Source organism: Zootoca vivipara, chromosome 1, assembly GCF_963506605.1.
Source record: "Zootoca vivipara chromosome 1, rZooViv1.1, whole genome shotgun sequence".
Lineage (NCBI taxonomy): Eukaryota > Metazoa > Chordata > Lepidosauria > Squamata > Lacertidae > Zootoca > Zootoca vivipara.
Window position 1 is genome coordinate 16,167,800 of NC_083276.1, and position 17,846 is coordinate 16,185,645.

Below are 17,846 nucleotides of genomic sequence, written 5' to 3' on the forward strand. Positions count from 1 at the left end.
TCTTGGGATTCATCCAAATGTGTTGATACTTACCTCTCTCTTTCCTTAACAGTGGCCTTCTTTCGGGTCCAGCCCTGTCGACGCAGCAGCAGCACCGAGTTTGCTCTTAGAGGGACAGAGAGAACACAGTCCCAGTGTGACACTGTTGATGCTGAGGCAAAGCGAAGGAATCATTTGCCAAGCCAGACCCATCAACAGAGCTCTTCTGGACACCAACTGACCTTTGCGAGTGCTCCAAGAGCAGCAGTAAAAACATGGATTTAGCATTCTCCAGGGACTTCCAGACTCCAGATATAGCAACTCATAGACGCGTCTAGGGCCTAAAATAGCCTCGGGGAGATGGAAGCTCAAAGCTGCTGCCACAGCTGGAGAAGCAAAACAAACAGGCACAATGGCAGGTTGGCAGGCCTTCCTCAGCCCCAATGAATGAAACTTCTCCACTGCTCAGAAGGAATTCTATTTACAGCATGAGCCTAAGCGTGTTTACTCTGAAGCAAGTCTTACATGGGGGCCCTCCAGACATCCTGTTCATTGTGCATTCATGATTGTTTCACTAAGACAAAGCACTTGCAGGCTTTAGATTAGAACTAAGATCTCTATTGAGTTCTGTGTGGGCTCACATGCTGGTCTGCTCTGGGTAAGCCGTATGGAGAGGCGTGATCCTCTCCATCATTTCCTGTCCCGGTCTCTCCACTGGGCTCTATTACTCATGGTGCCATGGTGATTTGAACTCAAGGAAAGGAGAAGGAGGCGCAGGGCGGAGTCCTGGCCAGACCGCCGGAACCCCGTGCTCACTTGCGAGGCTCCGGGGCACCGCCTCCTCCTCCTCTGCTGCCTGACGACAGCCGCCGCTCCCTCAGAGGACAGCGGCTCGGCGGACAGCTGCTGAGGGGATTCCTGTAGCTGAGGGAGAGGAGGAGGTGGAGGAGCCATAGGGCTTAGTGGCTGGTTGCACCCCGCCAGCGTCCCTGAGAGGCCAGCGCCCTGGCGCAACGAGCCACTAGGCCCTATGGGAAAGACGCCTCTGTTTCTACTGCTCCCCAATGTACAAGAAACATTTTATCTATAATAAATCACAACGTTAAGCAAAAAATGTGTCTGGTTTAGGGTGGATTCATGTACAGTGGTACCTCGGTTTACAAACACAATTTGTTCCGGAAGTCTGTACTTAACCTGAAGCGCACTTAACCTGAAGTGAACTTGCCCATTGAAAGTAATGGAAAGTGGATCAATCCGTTCCAGACGGGTCCGCGGAGTACTTAAACTGAAAATACTCAAACCGAGGCCTACTTAAACCGAGGTATGACTGTACTGTAGTTTTCGCTCCATAAGACGCACCTTTTTCCTCCTAAAAAGTAAGAGGAAATGTCTGTGCATCTTCTGGAGCGAATGCATGGTCCCTGGAGCCAAATTGCCCAGGGGCAAAAGGTAGATTTTAGTTTTTTTTAAGAAAGAGCTAAAGGCTAACAAGGGGGAAGGAGGGTGTTTAAAGGAACCCGCTCAGCAGCTGATTGCAAGAGATCAGGGAGGGAGATAAGAGACGCTAGCTCCCTTCCCAGCCCGGCCCCTTGCCCAGGCCTCCATTGTTGTGTTTCCCCATCTGACATGTGACTGGCTGATTAGATTATCTGTCTGGAAACTGTACAAATGGCTCCCTTTCCTTTCCTAAAGAAGCTGCAGAACTGTGAGTTGAACCCCATAAAAACAGGATTTTTCCCCCCTTTGCAAGGTAAGCTCAACAACTTTGAACTGATCCTCAAAAATGGAGCTTTCCGCCTTTGCAAAAAAGCTGCACAACTGTGAGCTGATGCTCAAAAAAATGGGGCTTTTCCCATTTGCAAAAGAAGCTGCACAACTTTGAGCTGATCCCCCCAAAAAACCAGGGCTTTCCCCCTTTCCTCCTCTAAAAATTAGGTGCGTCTTTTGGTCGGGTACGTCTTATGTAGCGAAAAATACTGTAATCACCCCTACCCTGCCTGTGGTGCAGTCAAAATCATTTGCCATTTGAGTAATCTTATTTTGACGGTGTACACACTCCTACGGTATTTATTCTGTATCTAGTGCGTTGCCACATAATGGTAGACACAGTCGGTGTCTGCTCTGTATGTATCTTGCACTTTTTTAAAAAAATGAAACACCACATTTTGATGTGTTTTCCTCAAAACCAGCTCCCACCCAAGTCGCTGGTTTAAACCGCAGCTAGGTTGTTCTTTTTCCTCCATTTGGATGGAAGCCCTGCAGGTGCTTTAATCATTAGACAAAGTAATTTACAGAGGAGGTTCTCACACTCATTGAGCCTCCTCCCTTTCTCTAAACTATGTTCAGTGTCCCAACAGGAAGAGCATGTTCCTGCATAGAGCTTCTCTAATTACTTAAGACTGGGCTTTACACCTTCATCAAAAGCTCAGGATGTATTATAATTCATATCCTAATCTCATTATTAGCGCAACATCCTTGCGAGTTAGTCTGTGGAGGAGGCACGCGTCTAGTTCTAGAACCTGGGAGCTTGGGGATATCTGCTTGTATACCAGGTCTGGAAACAGGAAAGAATAAGAATAAAAACATTCCAGACCGTCCAGACCTTCTGCTGCTCCAGAGAAACGGACACGGAGCAATGGATTCAAACTACAAGAAAGAAGATTCCACCTAAACATTAGGAAGAACTTCCTGACAGTAAGAGCTGTTCGGCAGTGAAATTTGCTGCCAAGGAGTGTGGTGGAGTCTCCTTCTTTGGAGGTCTTTAAGCAGAGGCTTGACAGGCATATGCCAAGAATGCTTTGATGGTGTTTCCTGTTCAGCAGGGGGTTGGACTGGATGGCCCTTGTGGTCTCTTCCAACTCTACGATTCTATTATTCTAAGTGCTTCCTTAATACAAGAGGGCCAGATCACAAAGAATCAAAGAATTGTAGATTTGTAGAGTTGGAACGGACCCCAAGGATCATCTAGTCGAACCCCCCTGCAGTGCAGGAAACTCCGCTAAAGCATCCATGACAGGTAACCATCCTGGTTGTATAGTTGCTTATCTCCTTGGCTCGGGGGTTTCATGACTTACACATACCCTCCAACATTTCTCTGATGAAAATAGGGATGACCTAAAGAAAAGTGGGACATTCCAGGATCAAATCAGAAACCAGGACAGCTTGTGTAAATCCGGGACTGTCCCTGGAAAACAGGGACACTTGGAGGGTCTGAGATCTGTCGATTATGGTTTCCCGCACTTTCTCACAGTCTCTTCTAATCTTAACTTCAGTTTGCCAGATTTCTGCTTTAATTCCCTTTTAAAAAAATTAAAAAATGCTATCCTTGCTATCTAAATGCAGAACTGTTAGGCTGTTTTCAGGCTTAGCATTAGGTTTTTATTTTTACTGCTGGGGTTTTTAAGGCAGCTCTGGATTCAATTGCATTGTAAAAGAGGATCCATGATACATATGTGGTGGAGTTGTCCTAACATAAGTAACTATTGGAATTATATCAAATTCCAATAGTTACTTATGTTAGGACAACTCCACCACATATACCAATGAAGAACTTTAAAATGTACTAAAATATACATTTAGGGAAAAACCTGAAATATTTTTTATTAAATATAATTCCGGAGAAATTAAAACAACAAAGAGGACATAACTTATGTATGGATTAGTAGCAGCGAGGATCCTAGTACTGTAGTTCGAAATTGGAAATCAGGAAAGATACCGAGCATAGCAGACTGGCAAACGCTGATGGCAGAGTATATACAATTGGCAACAACATCTGCAAGAATAAGAGGGCAAACAAGACAAAAAGCAAAGAAAGAATGGGAGATGTTTAAAGAATATTTACTGAAAAATGGAGTATTGAAAACTCTAATAGCAGGCCTAGGCTGAACCTGGTTTAAAATACACGAAAGAAATGTTAAGTAGGTATTATATTCATGAATGTGCGATAATCTAGGAATAATATAAATTACAGATGGAATAATTGGAAGAACGATTTTTAAAGTTTTTGTGCTATTTTCTCTCTCTCTTTTTTCTCTTATTTTTGTTCTACTTTTTCTTTTTCTTTATTCGGTGGGGGATTTTTGTATATCGTCTGGGCAAGTTTTGTATTTTTGATAAATATAGAAGAATTATGTATTGCTTGAACTTATGCTTTTTTAAAATAACAAATAATTCTTTTTTTAAAAAAAGCATTGTAAAAGATACAGTATTCTGTACTAGCATAAATAGCACAAGAGAGTCCTGAAGGCAATTTAGGCTTTCCCTGCGGTATCCTTCTCAAACCTGTTGCATGCCAGAAGGTTTGGATTGCAACTCCCATCAACCTTGACTTTTGGGCCAGGGAAAGCCATGTCATGCAACTAGGTGCCCTTAATCTCCTTCCTTTTTTCTGAATGGCACCATCCCAGGAGCACCGCCCTGTGTGATCCTTCAGGACATGGATGTCAATCAACTCTAAATCCATAATCTCTCAATGGACAGAAATAACCACCTGGAGGAAATAGCTAAGGGCAGCTGCCAAAATATAGATCTGGAACTGGCGCAGGTAAATCAACAAGGCACTCAGTCTGCAGCCATATGCCATGCTCATCTAACCCTCTCTAGTAAAGATGAAGCATGCACATTTCACTAGTTCTTCAGAATCACAGTCACCGAATACTTTTTTTTTTTTTTTTGGCCTTGTGCAATCTTACAAGTTACAAGATCAGGCCTTGGCCCCTTGCCAAACCGCTTATTTCAGAGCCAGACTTCACCAGGACAAGCCAGAACAAAACTCAGCAATGTGTGTTTGTTGAATGCACACCTGTATGGCAATACTACACAAAGTAAAACCTGGCGTGTAGCAAATATCCACAGGTTTCCTTCTTCGGAAAGGCGTGCACAACTTCAGAGTGCACACGCCAGACCTGAGCAGGTGGCCTGTGCCTTTTGCCAAGGGTGCACGGAAATTCTGGGGTGTCGGTTGTTGCCTGGGTCCTCCTTTGGAGCTGATGAAGAGACTAATGGGCAACATGTCTTAGGGAACCCTGGCATGTTCTCATTGTATGATGTTTTGGCACTGTGGATCCCTGCAACTTACATGCATTGGAGATCTGTTATGAGATGGTCCATTTGTGAAGAGTTGTAGCTCACTGGTATAGCGTCAAGCAGAACGTCCCTGGTTCAATTCCCAGCATCTCCAGGCAGATATAGGAATAAATGCAGCCAGAAATCTTGGACAGCTGCTGTTTGCCAGTGAAACTAATCTCATTCCTCATCTTTGTCTCCCCATCACCAGCTCCCTTGCTTGCCTTCTCCTTTTCTCTCGGGAATTGCCTCTCCTTCATCCCCCTAGTCCATATGTCCCAGGGCACATTTGGAAACCTAAGAAACTGGCATGGGCACCACAAAATACCCATTGCACAGAAGAAATCTGGAGTTGCTGAGAACCCCCCCCCCCAAAAAAAATCCACCAAATTGCAAAATACCCCAAACAAATAAAACACAAAACAGGCATTCCCCCACAACTAAACAACTCTCCCGCAAGACAAAAACAGGGGGGGAAATATCTGGAGGGGCAGCAACCTTGGCTGGCATCAAGGAGGAGGAGGAGGAGAAGAGGAGGAGGGGGGAGGAGGAGGAGGAGTTTGGATTTGATATCCCGCTTTATCACTACCCAAAGGAGTCTCAAAGCAGCTAACATTCTCCTTTCCCTTCCTCCCCCACAACAAACACTCTGTGAGGTGAATGAGGCTGAGAGACTTCAAAGAAGTGTGACTAGCCCAAGGTCATACAGCAGCTGCATGTGGAGGAGTGGAGACACGAACCCAGTTCCCCAGATTACGAGTCTATCGCTCTTAACCACTACACCACACTGGTTCTCTACACTCACACTTAGTCTACACTGGCGAACAGAGACTATCAGAGGGTGCCATGGTGCCCATGGGCACGATGTTGGGGATCCCAATCCTACTCCATATCCCTCATCGTGCCCTGGTACATGTACTTGAAATACGGTAACCATGTAGTCTCCCCTGCCCTAGTTCCTTGCTTCCATTTCCCACCTCCTTTGTTGTTTCCTTGTGTATCTCATTTAGATTGTAAGCCCCTAGGGGCAGGGACCTGTCATACAGGTTCTGTGCAAACTGCCTCATGCATAAGATGGCACTCTAGACATTAACACAGGCACACATTTAAGTTCCTGCCCCTTTGAGATTCTGCTTCAATCCCCCCCCCCCCATCAGTCTCTCTTTCGATTCACACCTGCGGCTGATCCCTCCTTGTCTTCACCTTTCTCTAGGGGCTCACCTTCAGTACCACGTATATGCAATTGTACGGAAAGAATATCCGATTTGCGGTGGGTTCCTGGAATTAATGACCCCGCCAGCTTTGAGTTCCACTAAGTGCCCCTACGCGCGCTGAACTCGCGTCCACAAAAACGTCCGCCTTGAAGGTCATTTGCCCTCTCCCTCTGGCGTGGGGGACCTGCCCGAAAGTTAACAGCAAGGAAACACTAACACAGCTGTCTCTCTTCATCAGCGGGCTGCTGGGTGGTTTATTTATTTATTACCTCCAATGGCTCCAGCGATGAAATCCATCTGCGCAGAGGGGAGCCAGCTGCCTTTGCTCGTCCCGATTAAAAATGCTTCAGCCTTGGTGCAGGAGGGCAGATAGTCTCCGTCTTTCCAGGAACGAGGGGCCCTTCTGGATGGATCTATGGTGGGGATGAGCAATAGGCTGAAGTTAGGAGCACCGGCTTCCCAGGATACACTTCAAGGCATACGTAACCGAGAGCTGGCAGGAGGAGGCTGGGACTTTGAATCAGCCTTAGGAGTCCTATCGAAGCTGCAGGACTCCACAAGGCATGGCTGAACCACTGCAGGGGACAGGGCCCTCCCTCCTCCTGCCTTTTGCTCTCCAAATCACCAAGGGCAAAAGAGCGTTGCAGCTGAACTGGACCAGGGTCAATTTGCACTCGGGACATTGGGGGTGTCAAAGTTCCAAATCTCTTGGCTCGGCAAGGAGCGACGATGCCCACCAAGCCTTGCTTCCCAGGTCATAGGCAATCAGACGTGAATCTCGCCAGGCCCTCCTCATCCAGGAACACATCACAAGAGCTGAGCGGTACAGCAAATGGTTTGAATGTATGAGGTTCCTTCCAAGGTCAGCGCCCGAGACCTGCAGTTTGAAGGATTTAGCGACGCCTGGAAAGAACTCTCCCTAAGACATTGAAATGCGGCTGCCAGTCAGAGCAGAGAGTATGGGGCAAAATCAGCCCGTGGTCTGACTCTACAGACAGGTTGAGAAAGGTGCCTTTACTTTTATATGTTCTAAACATGCACCCGAGGCCTCAAGCACGAGACCTTTTGACTGCTCCTTCCACCACTCAAAAAGGGGATTGTCACTGGAAAATTAGAACATTTAGGACAACGGTTCATAGACACACATTTCCATAAGCTTTGAATATACAGTGGTGCCTCGCTTAACGAATGCCCTGCTTAACGAAATTTCCGCTTAACGAAAGGTTTTTTCTAACGGAGGTTGCCTCGCTAGACGAATGCGTTTTACGAAAAATTCGTCTAGCGAATCGCGGTTTCCCATAGGAATGCATTGAAATTCAATTAATGCGTTCCTATGGGGGGGGAAAGTTCAAAAAAAATTCAATGCATTCCTATGGGATTCGCTAGACGAATTTTTCATTATAAGAAAAGACCTGTGGAACGAATTAAATTCGTCTAGCGAGGCACCACTGTATGCTACAATATGCATATATTCATACACAGGATTTAAATGTCGTAGAATGAAAGCCAAGTGATTTTCCTATCCAAGCCACCACAGATAAATAGTTTAGGTTAGCTTATCTATTAAGAATATGTTATAATATTCAATAAACAATCAATAATCCCAGATTATCCCAAATCCTCTTCCATTTACCAGCCATTAATTTCCCCAACAGCTTGTTCTTCAAACCAATTAAATTCTCCTTCGATTATCCCCATCTGTTATTTCCCATATAATCTACGGGTAATCTTAAATTAATTTTCCCCTCCACGAATGAATAGCTTATCATTGCTGTTTGGTGGCAGAGATGATTGCTGTTATAAGAAGGGTTTCTGGTATGCCTGCCTTATGAACATAGGAAGCCAACTTTCACTGATGTGGGCCATTGGCTCAGGACCACAATACCTCAAGGACCGCCTCTTTCCATATGAACCTACCTGGACCCTGAGATCATCTCCTGAGGCCCTTCTTTGTGTGCCTCCTCCATGAGGGGTCTGGAGGGTGGCAAAAGGTCTTTTCGGTAGTGGCTCCCCACTTGTGGAATGATCTCCCCAGGAAGCCTCACCTGGCGCTTTTTGGCACCAGGCAAAAACGTCCCTCCTCAACCCGGCCTTTGGCTGATGGGCACCCAATGCCCATTGAAATGTGTTGTGGAGGGGGGGGTTGTTGATTTGTTGCTGTTCTTATTTTTACTATGTATTTTGTGGTTTTTATATTGCAATTTCCCCTTCATGGATCAACGCCTTGTCGTGGCGAAGGGGCTTGAATAACTCAGAGAAGCTATGAGCTATGCCATGCAGGGCCACCCAAGACGGACAGGTCATAGTGGAGAGTTTTGACTAAACGTGATCCACCTGGAGAAGGAACTGGCAAGCCACTCCAGTATCCCTGCCAAGAAAACTCCATGGACAAAGACAACAGGCATATAAAAGTTATGACGCTGGAAGATGAGCCCCTCAGGTCGGAAGGCTACTGAGGAAGAGCGGAGGACAAGTACAAGTAGATTCAGAACTGATGAAGTGGCTGTGCCAAAGCCAAAAGGTCGCTCAGTTGCGGATATGCCTGGAAGCGAAAGGAAAGTCCAATGCTGTAAAGAAAAACATGAGTTTGACCAAACTGCGGGAGGCAGTGGAAGACAGGAGTGCCTGGCGTGCTCTGGTCCATGGGGTCACGAAGAGTCGGACACGACTAAACGACTAAACAACAACAAATATTGCAATTTTATGTTGCAAACTGCCCTGAGACCTGCAAAAGAAGGGCAGCATACAAATTTAATAAATAATAATAAATAATAATAATTGGTCCAACTGGTTCAGTTAAACACCATTTAAAATAATCAACAGTAAAAGTTATTAAACCATGCCAACATCCACAGCTTGGAAGAACATGGCTTCCCTCCCCTGAGAATCCTGGGAACTATAGTTTAAGTGTCCTGGAAAGTGAAGCTCTATTTTGGGATGGGGTGTAAACTACGGGTCGCAGAAATTGCGCAGGGCAGTCTTGTGCTTTAAAGGTACGGTTTGGAAAACAGATTGTTCCGTAGTTTTCCCTAGTTAACACTTAACGATCGTGTGTGGCTTATTAACAAGAGTGTTTCTCCCTTTGTCCCTGAGATGCTGCAGAGTTGCCAAGTCTGGCTAAAGGTGCCTCTTGACATGCATTCCTTTGAAATTTCTTCTGCCTGAAGATGTCTCTCCTGACCAAAGAGCCATCTGGGGGTACATCTGCCCAGTGTATCATAAAGGCACCTCTGGCCTAGTGTTGTTGTTTAGTTGTTTAGTCGTGTCCGACTCTTCGTGACCCCATGGACCATAGCACACCAGGCACTCCTGTCTTGCACTGCCTCCCGCAGTTTGGTCAAACTCATGTTCGTAGCTTTGAGAACACTGTCCAACCATCTCATCCTCTGTCGTCCCCTTCTCCTAGCGCCCTCCATCTTTCCCAACATCAGGGTCTTTTCCAAGGATTCTTCTCTTTTCATGAGGTGGCCAAAGTATTGGAGCCTCAGCTTCACGATCTGTCCTTCCAGTGAGCCTGGCCTAGTGTACCTTTTTAGAATTTTGAAGTGTCAGGCATAGCTCTAGTGGCTTTAGCCCAAATGTAGCAGAGTTTTCCTGCACAGTGCAGAAGCTAGCTGAGGTGGAAATGACTAGTCAGCTAGACGCAGAATAACTATTTACAGGATTTATTAAAAGAAAATAAAAGCAGCAGAGTTTCTGCATACAAAGCAAAGCAAAATAAATCCTCTCTGTCTCTCTCTTCAACCATACGCAGCACTCCTACTCCTAACACCCAACAAGGAACAACTGTGCTAGCATTCCTAGATAACATAGTTCAGTGCTGGTCATTAACCAATCAGAGAGTAGTTTCCAGGCCAGGCAGACCTTGGCTTTCTGCCAAGAGTAAATTGACACTGCCTTGAGTTAATTGTGTGAAGCAAGAATCTGTAAGTTTCCCATGAGAACCAATTAACAGAAACTGAACATACCTAGTATAAAAGCTTGTTCCTGTTCTCCACCTGCATAGCTGCCAAGTTATCCCTTTTTTTAAGGGAAATTCCCTTATGCTGAATAGGCTTCCTCGTGAGAAAAGGGAAAACTTGGCAGCTATGTCCACCTGTGACCCACTGAATAGCCTTGATCACTTTGGCTCATATTGTGTGGGGAGAAAACTTGATATGGATCGATATCCCGTGTGGGATAATTAATAAAAGAATTGGCTGGATCCCTATATCCAAAACATGGGGCTAAACACACTCTCCTGAGAGAGAGAGCTCCCAGCAGAGTTCAAAATCACAGAATCATGCAGCACAGTGAAGTGTGAGGAACATAGGCTGCTAGACCTTTTAAGTATTCTGTTTAATCCACTTACGCTTTACCTCTCTACCCCTCTCACAATGAACAGACCGCACCATTAGTTAAATTTAAATGCTTTACTTACAGACCCCAAAGGTCCGATTCATGCATTATTGCATGCAACAGCAATAAGAACACAGGTAAAAACCTTGTTTTTTACAAAATACAGGAAAATATTTCTGAGCACACGGTCTGGGCTTGAAGCAGTAGATCAGAAATCCTTGCACTGATGGAACGAGGGAGCTGGATACCACCCAGCAGTGCCACCCGGATGCTTGGCTACTTCTCATGTCTCGGACTCTCGCAGCAATGCCCAAGATCATCCTTCCCCCTGTAGCAAAACACTGTTGTGTGCAACGGCTGTCTGCTCCATCCCATGCACCTGGGCTCTGATCCCTCAAGACAAAAGTGCTCATGAGTGCTGGTCCAGCAGTGGTTGGGACTTTGCCTGAGTCCCAGAAATTCAATACAAACAGCCCCTCGTGCATTTGGAACTATGCTTCTAAGCCAGGGGGAGGTGGGTGCAAGGAACCAGCTTGCATGGCTCAGGCTTCCTCGGTTCTTACTTCTTCGCGGTAGCCAAAAGCATTAATAAGTAAAGTTGTTGAATGGGCTCTGAAGGATCTTGCCACAACGCAGCCAAAGATTAGATTTCTTTTCTCTTCTTGAATGGAATGTGTGTGTCACCCTTCTGCAGAGGCCACGTGGATCTTCTCAGTATCAATAGCTAAATGAAACCTTCATGTATATAGTGTTACCGAAGCTGCTAAGCAGGCAAATATTAGGCGCTCTTCTGCATTTACCTACCGTATTTCCACTGATACATGCAAGCTCTGTGCATTTGGAATTAGACATGTGCTTCTATGCATTCCTCTCCAAGAGCCAGTTTGTCCTGTTCTGGGCATTAAGCTGTGTACTCTGTTTCAAGTGTCATGATCCTGAAGCGAAATATATCCTGACCAACCTATAGGAACTTTCAGAATCAGTTCTGAAAGGCTGCAGAATTCTGAAATGTTGCAGAATCAATTCAGAAATGCTGCAGAATCCATTCTGAAAGCTCTGAATGAAAATTATTGCACCCTCAACTGCATTTGGGTTTCTAGCTGCATGAAGAAGAAGAGGAGGAGGAGGAGGAGGAGGAGGAGGAGGAGGAGGAGGAGGAGGAGGAGGAGGAGGAGTTTGGATTTGATATCCCACTTTATCACTACCCTAAGGAGTCTCAAAGCGGCTAACGTTCTCCTTTCCCTTCCTCCTCCACAACAAACACTCTGTGAGCTGAGTGAGGCTGAGAGACTTCCAAGAAGTGTGACTAGCCCAAGGTCATACAGCAGCTGCATGTGGAGGAACAGAGACAGGAACCCTGTTCACCATATTACGAGTCTACCGCTCTTAACCACTACACCACACTGGCTCTAGTTAGTGCCTGAGTCACAATTTGTATAAGGACAGAGTGTGCTCAGTTTCCATACTTAACAGCCCAGACCTTATTAAAAGAGCTTACTCTTTTTGCATGGAACAGCCTCTTCTTCTCATTCGTCCTTCGGCAGGTAATGCGTCACTGCATCCTTGTTTCAAGTGCTCCTAGTTTTGCACCTGTTCGTTCCTGAACTAAGGCAAGTTCCCAAATGATTTGCCACTCCGTAGTGAATAAGAACCACTGATTCCCGTGCAGAAAATGCCACTGATACAGGGTAAAAGCAAGGGGCAAAGAACATTTTATGTTCATAGGGAACTACCTTATACTAAATCAGACTGTTGGGGTCCGTCTAGCTGCATGCTGTCTACACTGGCTGGCAGCAGCTCTCCAGGGTTTCAGAAAGGGAGTCTCTCTCTCAGCCCTACCTGCTTGGTTTCAGTGCTGCTTTTTTTTTTTTAGTATGAGCTGGCTGACAGGGAATTTGTGCCTTTGGAAAAACCCTGCCCTCTCTCCTCCCATCTTCAGTTCCAGCTGGTCGGTGCAAGCAATGAGAGTTGAGAACGTGGTATTAACTCTGCTCTGTATTAACTGCTCTGTCACACCCAGCTGTTGCCCTACCCAGCTGGGAACTCGCCTGTCCATTGTCATCCTTTTGAGACCTTTGTTTTTGGAGAAAACATCACGAAACAACCCAACTTTTTGCTTCTCCTCCCAGTATTATCTCATCTGGCTATTTTGATTGCTAGACAGACACAACCCCTTGGTGTTCTGTCCAAATCACTGCACTCGAGCTACCTTGACGGGGAGAGCCAGCTCAAACAAAATCTCTGGTGCTGTGTCACGGTTATGTTTGCCCATTGCGGCATTAAAATCTCTGTGTCGAACTGGCTGGGCTTGAACTTGGCACACATCAAGGTGGGCGGTTAAGGGGGAGGAATCACCTGGCTGGGCATACGAGGGACAGAGTATCATCACCAAACAATGTGCGTGCAGGGGCGACTGTAAGGAAAAAAAATTCATAGCAGCTCACTGCTCTACGTGTCTACTCAGAAGTCAGTCCCATTGAGTTCCACGGGGTTTGCCCTCAGGTAAAAGATTATCGCCTAGGCCAAAGAGTTAACTTAATAGCATCAAGAGCACGAGGCTTTCCTAAATACCAAAAATAATTAGAGGATTATACTAAATTCTCTTGAGTAATTTTTTTTTTGCAACAGAAAATAAATGGCTCACTCCCACAGCCCTGTGCTTCATAGAATCATAGAATCACAGAGTTGGAAGAGACCACAAGGGCCATCCAGTCCAACCCCCTGCCAAGCAGGAAATACCATCAAAGCATTATTGACATATGGCTGTCAAGCCTCTGCTTAAAGACCTCCAAAGAAGGAGACTCCACCACACTCCTTGGTAGCAAATCCCACTGTCGAACAGCTCTTACTTCATCTTTCTGTAGATGGTAGCATTAAATATTGACCTAGGGAGCGATCCTATGCACAAACTGGTGTTAGGTTAAGCTGGTGTAAAGTTAGTTTAGGTAGTTTAGGAGGCTAGGACTGACTCTAAGGTCACGCATGTCCGCGGCTCCAGAAATCGCTTCTGCGCATGGCCAGATGCCGAAAACTGCACCTGCACAGAAACGATTTTCGGCATCTGGGCATGCACAGAAGCAATTTCTGGAGCCACGGAAGCGAGCCCCTGCGCTGTGCTGCACCGGTTTAGCACAGCGAGTGGGGACTCGCTGAGCAGGCGGCACGGTTTGGGGGCAGCTCGTGGGTCAGTTAAACGGCCTCCGTGGGCCGCTTCTGGCCCACGGGACGCAGCCTGGGGACCCCTGTTCTAACCACACCACCACACTGGCTTCCTAGGGTACTTTTCTGCCATGGGGCAGCTATATAAATTAAGTAGGCAAATAAATATGGGGAAAGCAAAATGTCCCTTAGAAAAGGATCTGAAACATTTTCCTTCAAGTTTGAATTTGTTTTGTTGTCGTTTCATTTGATGCTTTAACTTGTTGTAAACATCCTTGATTCTTTTTTCCCCCCTTTAAAACATAAAGTGGTATAGAAATGAAATGAAAAGCTGGGGAAAGAGGAGACTGAAAGGAGATATGATAGTCATCTTCAAATATCCCAGGGGCTATCACATGGAAGATGGAGCAAGCTTGTTTTCTTCTGCTCTAGAGGGTACAAGAAAGGAGATTTTGACTAAATATTTGAAAAAAAAAACTTTCTGACAGTAAGAGCTGTTTGGCAGTGGAATGTTGTTTCTCGGGAGGTTGTGGACTCTCCTTCCTTGGAGGTTTTTAGCAGAGTTTGGATGGCCATCTGTCATGGATGCTTTAGCTGAGATTCCTGCATTGCAGGGGGTTGGACTAGATGGCCCTTGGGGTATCTTCCAACTCTAAGATTCTATTATTCTATTAATAATAACAATAAATTTTATTGGGGGGAAAGGTACCTAGACATTCTGTTGTGGTGACCCTAACCTAGTTCAAGGTGCCATTTTCCGATTTAGCTTATATATCTGAATTTCTAACATTGAGTTACAAGCATTGTGACAGGTATATGTATCTGAAATTAGGAGACAACTACGGTAACCTGTCTGGCCAGGACAACAGGGCTCCCCCGTCCCAACCCGTAAAATAAGATAAAGGTTCAATAAACAGGACATTTAGAAGCAACCAGACTGTAATGAGGAAAATCCTTTTTTTTAAAAAAAACCCAAAGTCTAATAATAAATGGTTGCCTCCAGGAAGAATACAAGCACTTAATATTCGCAAAGTATACAGAAGTTGTAGATCAAAGGGAGAGCCGAGCTTGTCATCATTTTTTAGCACAGGTGGCAACTTACGGCTGGTATGTCATCATTTCTAACTTCAATAACTGGCACCACATATGTGGGAACTGTTTAGGGTCACAAAGTTAATGGATAATAAGGACTGATCCTTTGTCAATAAGTGAGCACACGCGGTAGGAAGTGAAGTCTTTAGCAATAAGAATCCCACTTTAAGGTTTGCCAGAGAAAAGGAAAAGCCCAAAGTTCTGTGTGAAAGCACAGGAAATGACTGACATTTGGAAGTTACTGGAAGATTTGGGGAATGCTAAAAATGTTTGCAAGGGTTTGGGTTTTTTAAGTGCGTGCTCTTCAAACAGATACTAAAGATTAGATACCTTAATAATAATAATAGAAGATGTGTTTTGTTCCCTGAGCCCACAAGCTTAAAACATTCCAGTGGTTCAAAATATGGAAGCCAGCGAAAATGCATTTCAGATGTACAGGATTCCTTTGGGTTGTTGTTTTCTTCTAAGACGACGGAAGATGACGAATGGTTTTTGGAATGCTCAGACTGGGCCAAAGGAGCCGAGCCATAAAAACTCAAGAGCAGCCATTGATTTGCCTTAAAGCAAGACGGCCAAGATGCCAGTAACCCAATCCAAAGTAGGAGGACACTGTAAAGCACGGATGGTTCAACAGAAGAAGATGGGCCAGATCAAGCCCCAGAAGCCCTACCAAATTTTAAGGCATGACAAATCATTTGGTTGCATTTTAATCAAGGGATGGAAAGTCACTTGTAAGGAAAAGTGAGGCGAGGGGGAGGGAATAAATATGCCTCCTCCTTATATAATCACCTGATTTCTGGGAGAGTCAATTGTTTTAAGCTGTTTTTAATACTATCTTTTAATGTTGTAACCTGCACTGGGACCTTAGGATAAAGGGTGGGTAAATAATAATAATAATAATAATAATAATAATAATGTCACATTTTGCTTTCAGGTGTATGCATGCATCATTTCGGGCCTGAGCCTCCGCTTCCTGAGGGTGAAGTCTTCGCTTTGAAATGGTAGCAATTTTCTTATGCCCCTGACCCAGCTTGTGCAGTAAATAAACTGAGCCCTGGACCACTGTTTGGTGAACAGAATAGATGTAAGGATCCAGAAATTGGCTTTTCCTGCATATAGAACAGTGTTTCCCAAACTTGGCTGGCCCTCCAGATGTTTTGGGACTACAATTCCCATCATCCCTGACCACTGGTCTTGCTAGCTAGGGATGATGGGAGTTGTAGTCCAAAAACAGCTGGAGACCCAAGTTTGGGAAATAATAATAATAATAATAATTTATTATTTATACCCCGCCCATCTGGCTGAGTTTCCCCAGCCACTCTGGGCGGCTTCCAACAGAACATTAACATGCAATAATCTATTAAACATTAAAAGCTTCCTTAAACAGGGCTGCCTTCATATATAGAGGAAGGAGCTGGTCAGGCTTATGAAAATCGAAGCATTTTTGCCTTGCTGCTGTTGCTTAGCTAGCTACAGTGCTAACTATATGGCTATCCTCCATTTGTTACACAAGGCATGACTAAGAGATACTCCTTGATGGGCACACTTGGAAAATGTGTGTTAACTTGCCATAGCGAATCCAGGAGTTGCCCCTGTGGCCAAACCATAGTTTTTGTGTTCTGTGCAGCACCTAACATTCTGCTGAGGCTAAGTAAATGCCGAGTAGGCGCAAAAAGTCTGGAAAGAAAACCCCATGTCAAAATTAATCATTACATGACAAACTGTACACTGTAGAGTTCCCTCAGAAGCACTCCAGTTAATATAGTAAGGCTCCAGTCAGTATATTAAACCCCTGTTGTTGTGGTTTAACTATGAGTGCCCTACTGATGGGGGGTGGGGGGTGGAATGCCTGCCTTTCTCCCACAAAACAGAAAAACAGTGCCCAAGTTCATGAAAGCAGATGCGAGTCGCAGCCCTATGGCACCTCACTCCAATAAGAACGCAAGATCAGCCCGGCTAGTCTAGCATCCTGTTCTCACAGTAGCCCAACAGGTGCCTTTACGGTAGCAAGCAGGTGCTCAGTGCAACCATTAAGATAGGAAGAACCTTTCCACACACTTTCAACAGTTCTCTTAAGCCACTCTCTTGGGAGTCTCTTGGCGGCAGCATCTAAGTCACAAGGATGGGGAACATGGTGCCCTCCAGATGTTGCTGAACTCCATCTCCCGTCATTCCCAGCCACAATTGGTCAGGGATGATGGGTCTTGTAGTCCAACAAAATCCAGATGGACCACATTAATAATAATAATAATAATAATAATAATAATAATAATAATAATGGTATTCTATTAGATGTCTTTTAAAAATAAAATAGAACTTATATTCAAGGATCATGATTTTATTATTCTTATCATTTTCAGAATGTAGGTTATGTAAATATGCAATTGTATGTGTGGGGGGGGGAGGGAACGCACGAGAGAAAGCATGCTGATGGGTCCATAATGAGGACCCCCACAAGAAAATTCGCCTTAATCCCGGGGCCCTTGTGTTTTTGATGCAGCAGCATTTGCCAACCTGGTGCCCAGAAGCATCCCCATCGCCTCTGGCCGAGACCGGAACGCTGGCTTGTCGCACAGCCCGCTACCCAACAGGCAGCTCTTTCTTCCGTCCTCTTCAGTCTCTGGCCTCTGGCCAACTCTCCCCACCCCCTGACGGCAAGGCAAGCGCCTTCCTTGCTCCCACTTCTCCCCTGGGCGCGAGATCCACCCAGCCGCTGCTCCAGGGCCTGCGCAACCGTCTCCCGCTTTCCCTCCCCGCGCCGCCACATAGCCAAAGGCGCCGTCACCGCGCCAGCCTCGCGCGCAAAAACGCACCGACACAAAGCCACCGCTTGTGCTCTTCCTGCGTCTGGCGGGCGGAGCTCCAGCTGCCTTGGCCCGCGTCCTCCGGCCCGCCCTCGCCGCGCTGCTTTCCTAACCACTGGCTTCCCATCCCCGGCAGCCTCCCTCGCCGCGCAGCCAATGAGAGGCCCGGGCGGAGGGCCGACCTGAAAGGGTGTTG

At 45.8% G+C, this 17,846-nt stretch overlaps 1 protein-coding gene across 1 annotated transcript in view; it reads right to left on the reverse strand.

Moving 5' to 3' along the window:
- The window catches only part of SLC25A47 (solute carrier family 25 member 47), a 33,883-nt gene extending 16,043 nt beyond the window's left edge, over positions 1-17,840 (reverse strand). Inside the window, exons 1-2 of the mRNA XM_035105931.2 lie at positions 17,660-17,840; positions 6,527-6,670 (exon numbers count right to left, since the gene is read on the reverse strand). Of these exons, the coding sequence (XP_034961822.2) occupies positions 6,527-6,670; positions 17,660-17,777 (262 nt within the window). The 5' untranslated portion in view covers positions 17,778-17,840. The remainder of the gene's footprint in view (positions 1-6,526; positions 6,671-17,659) is intronic.
- Positions 17,841-17,846: the final 6 nt, after the last annotated feature.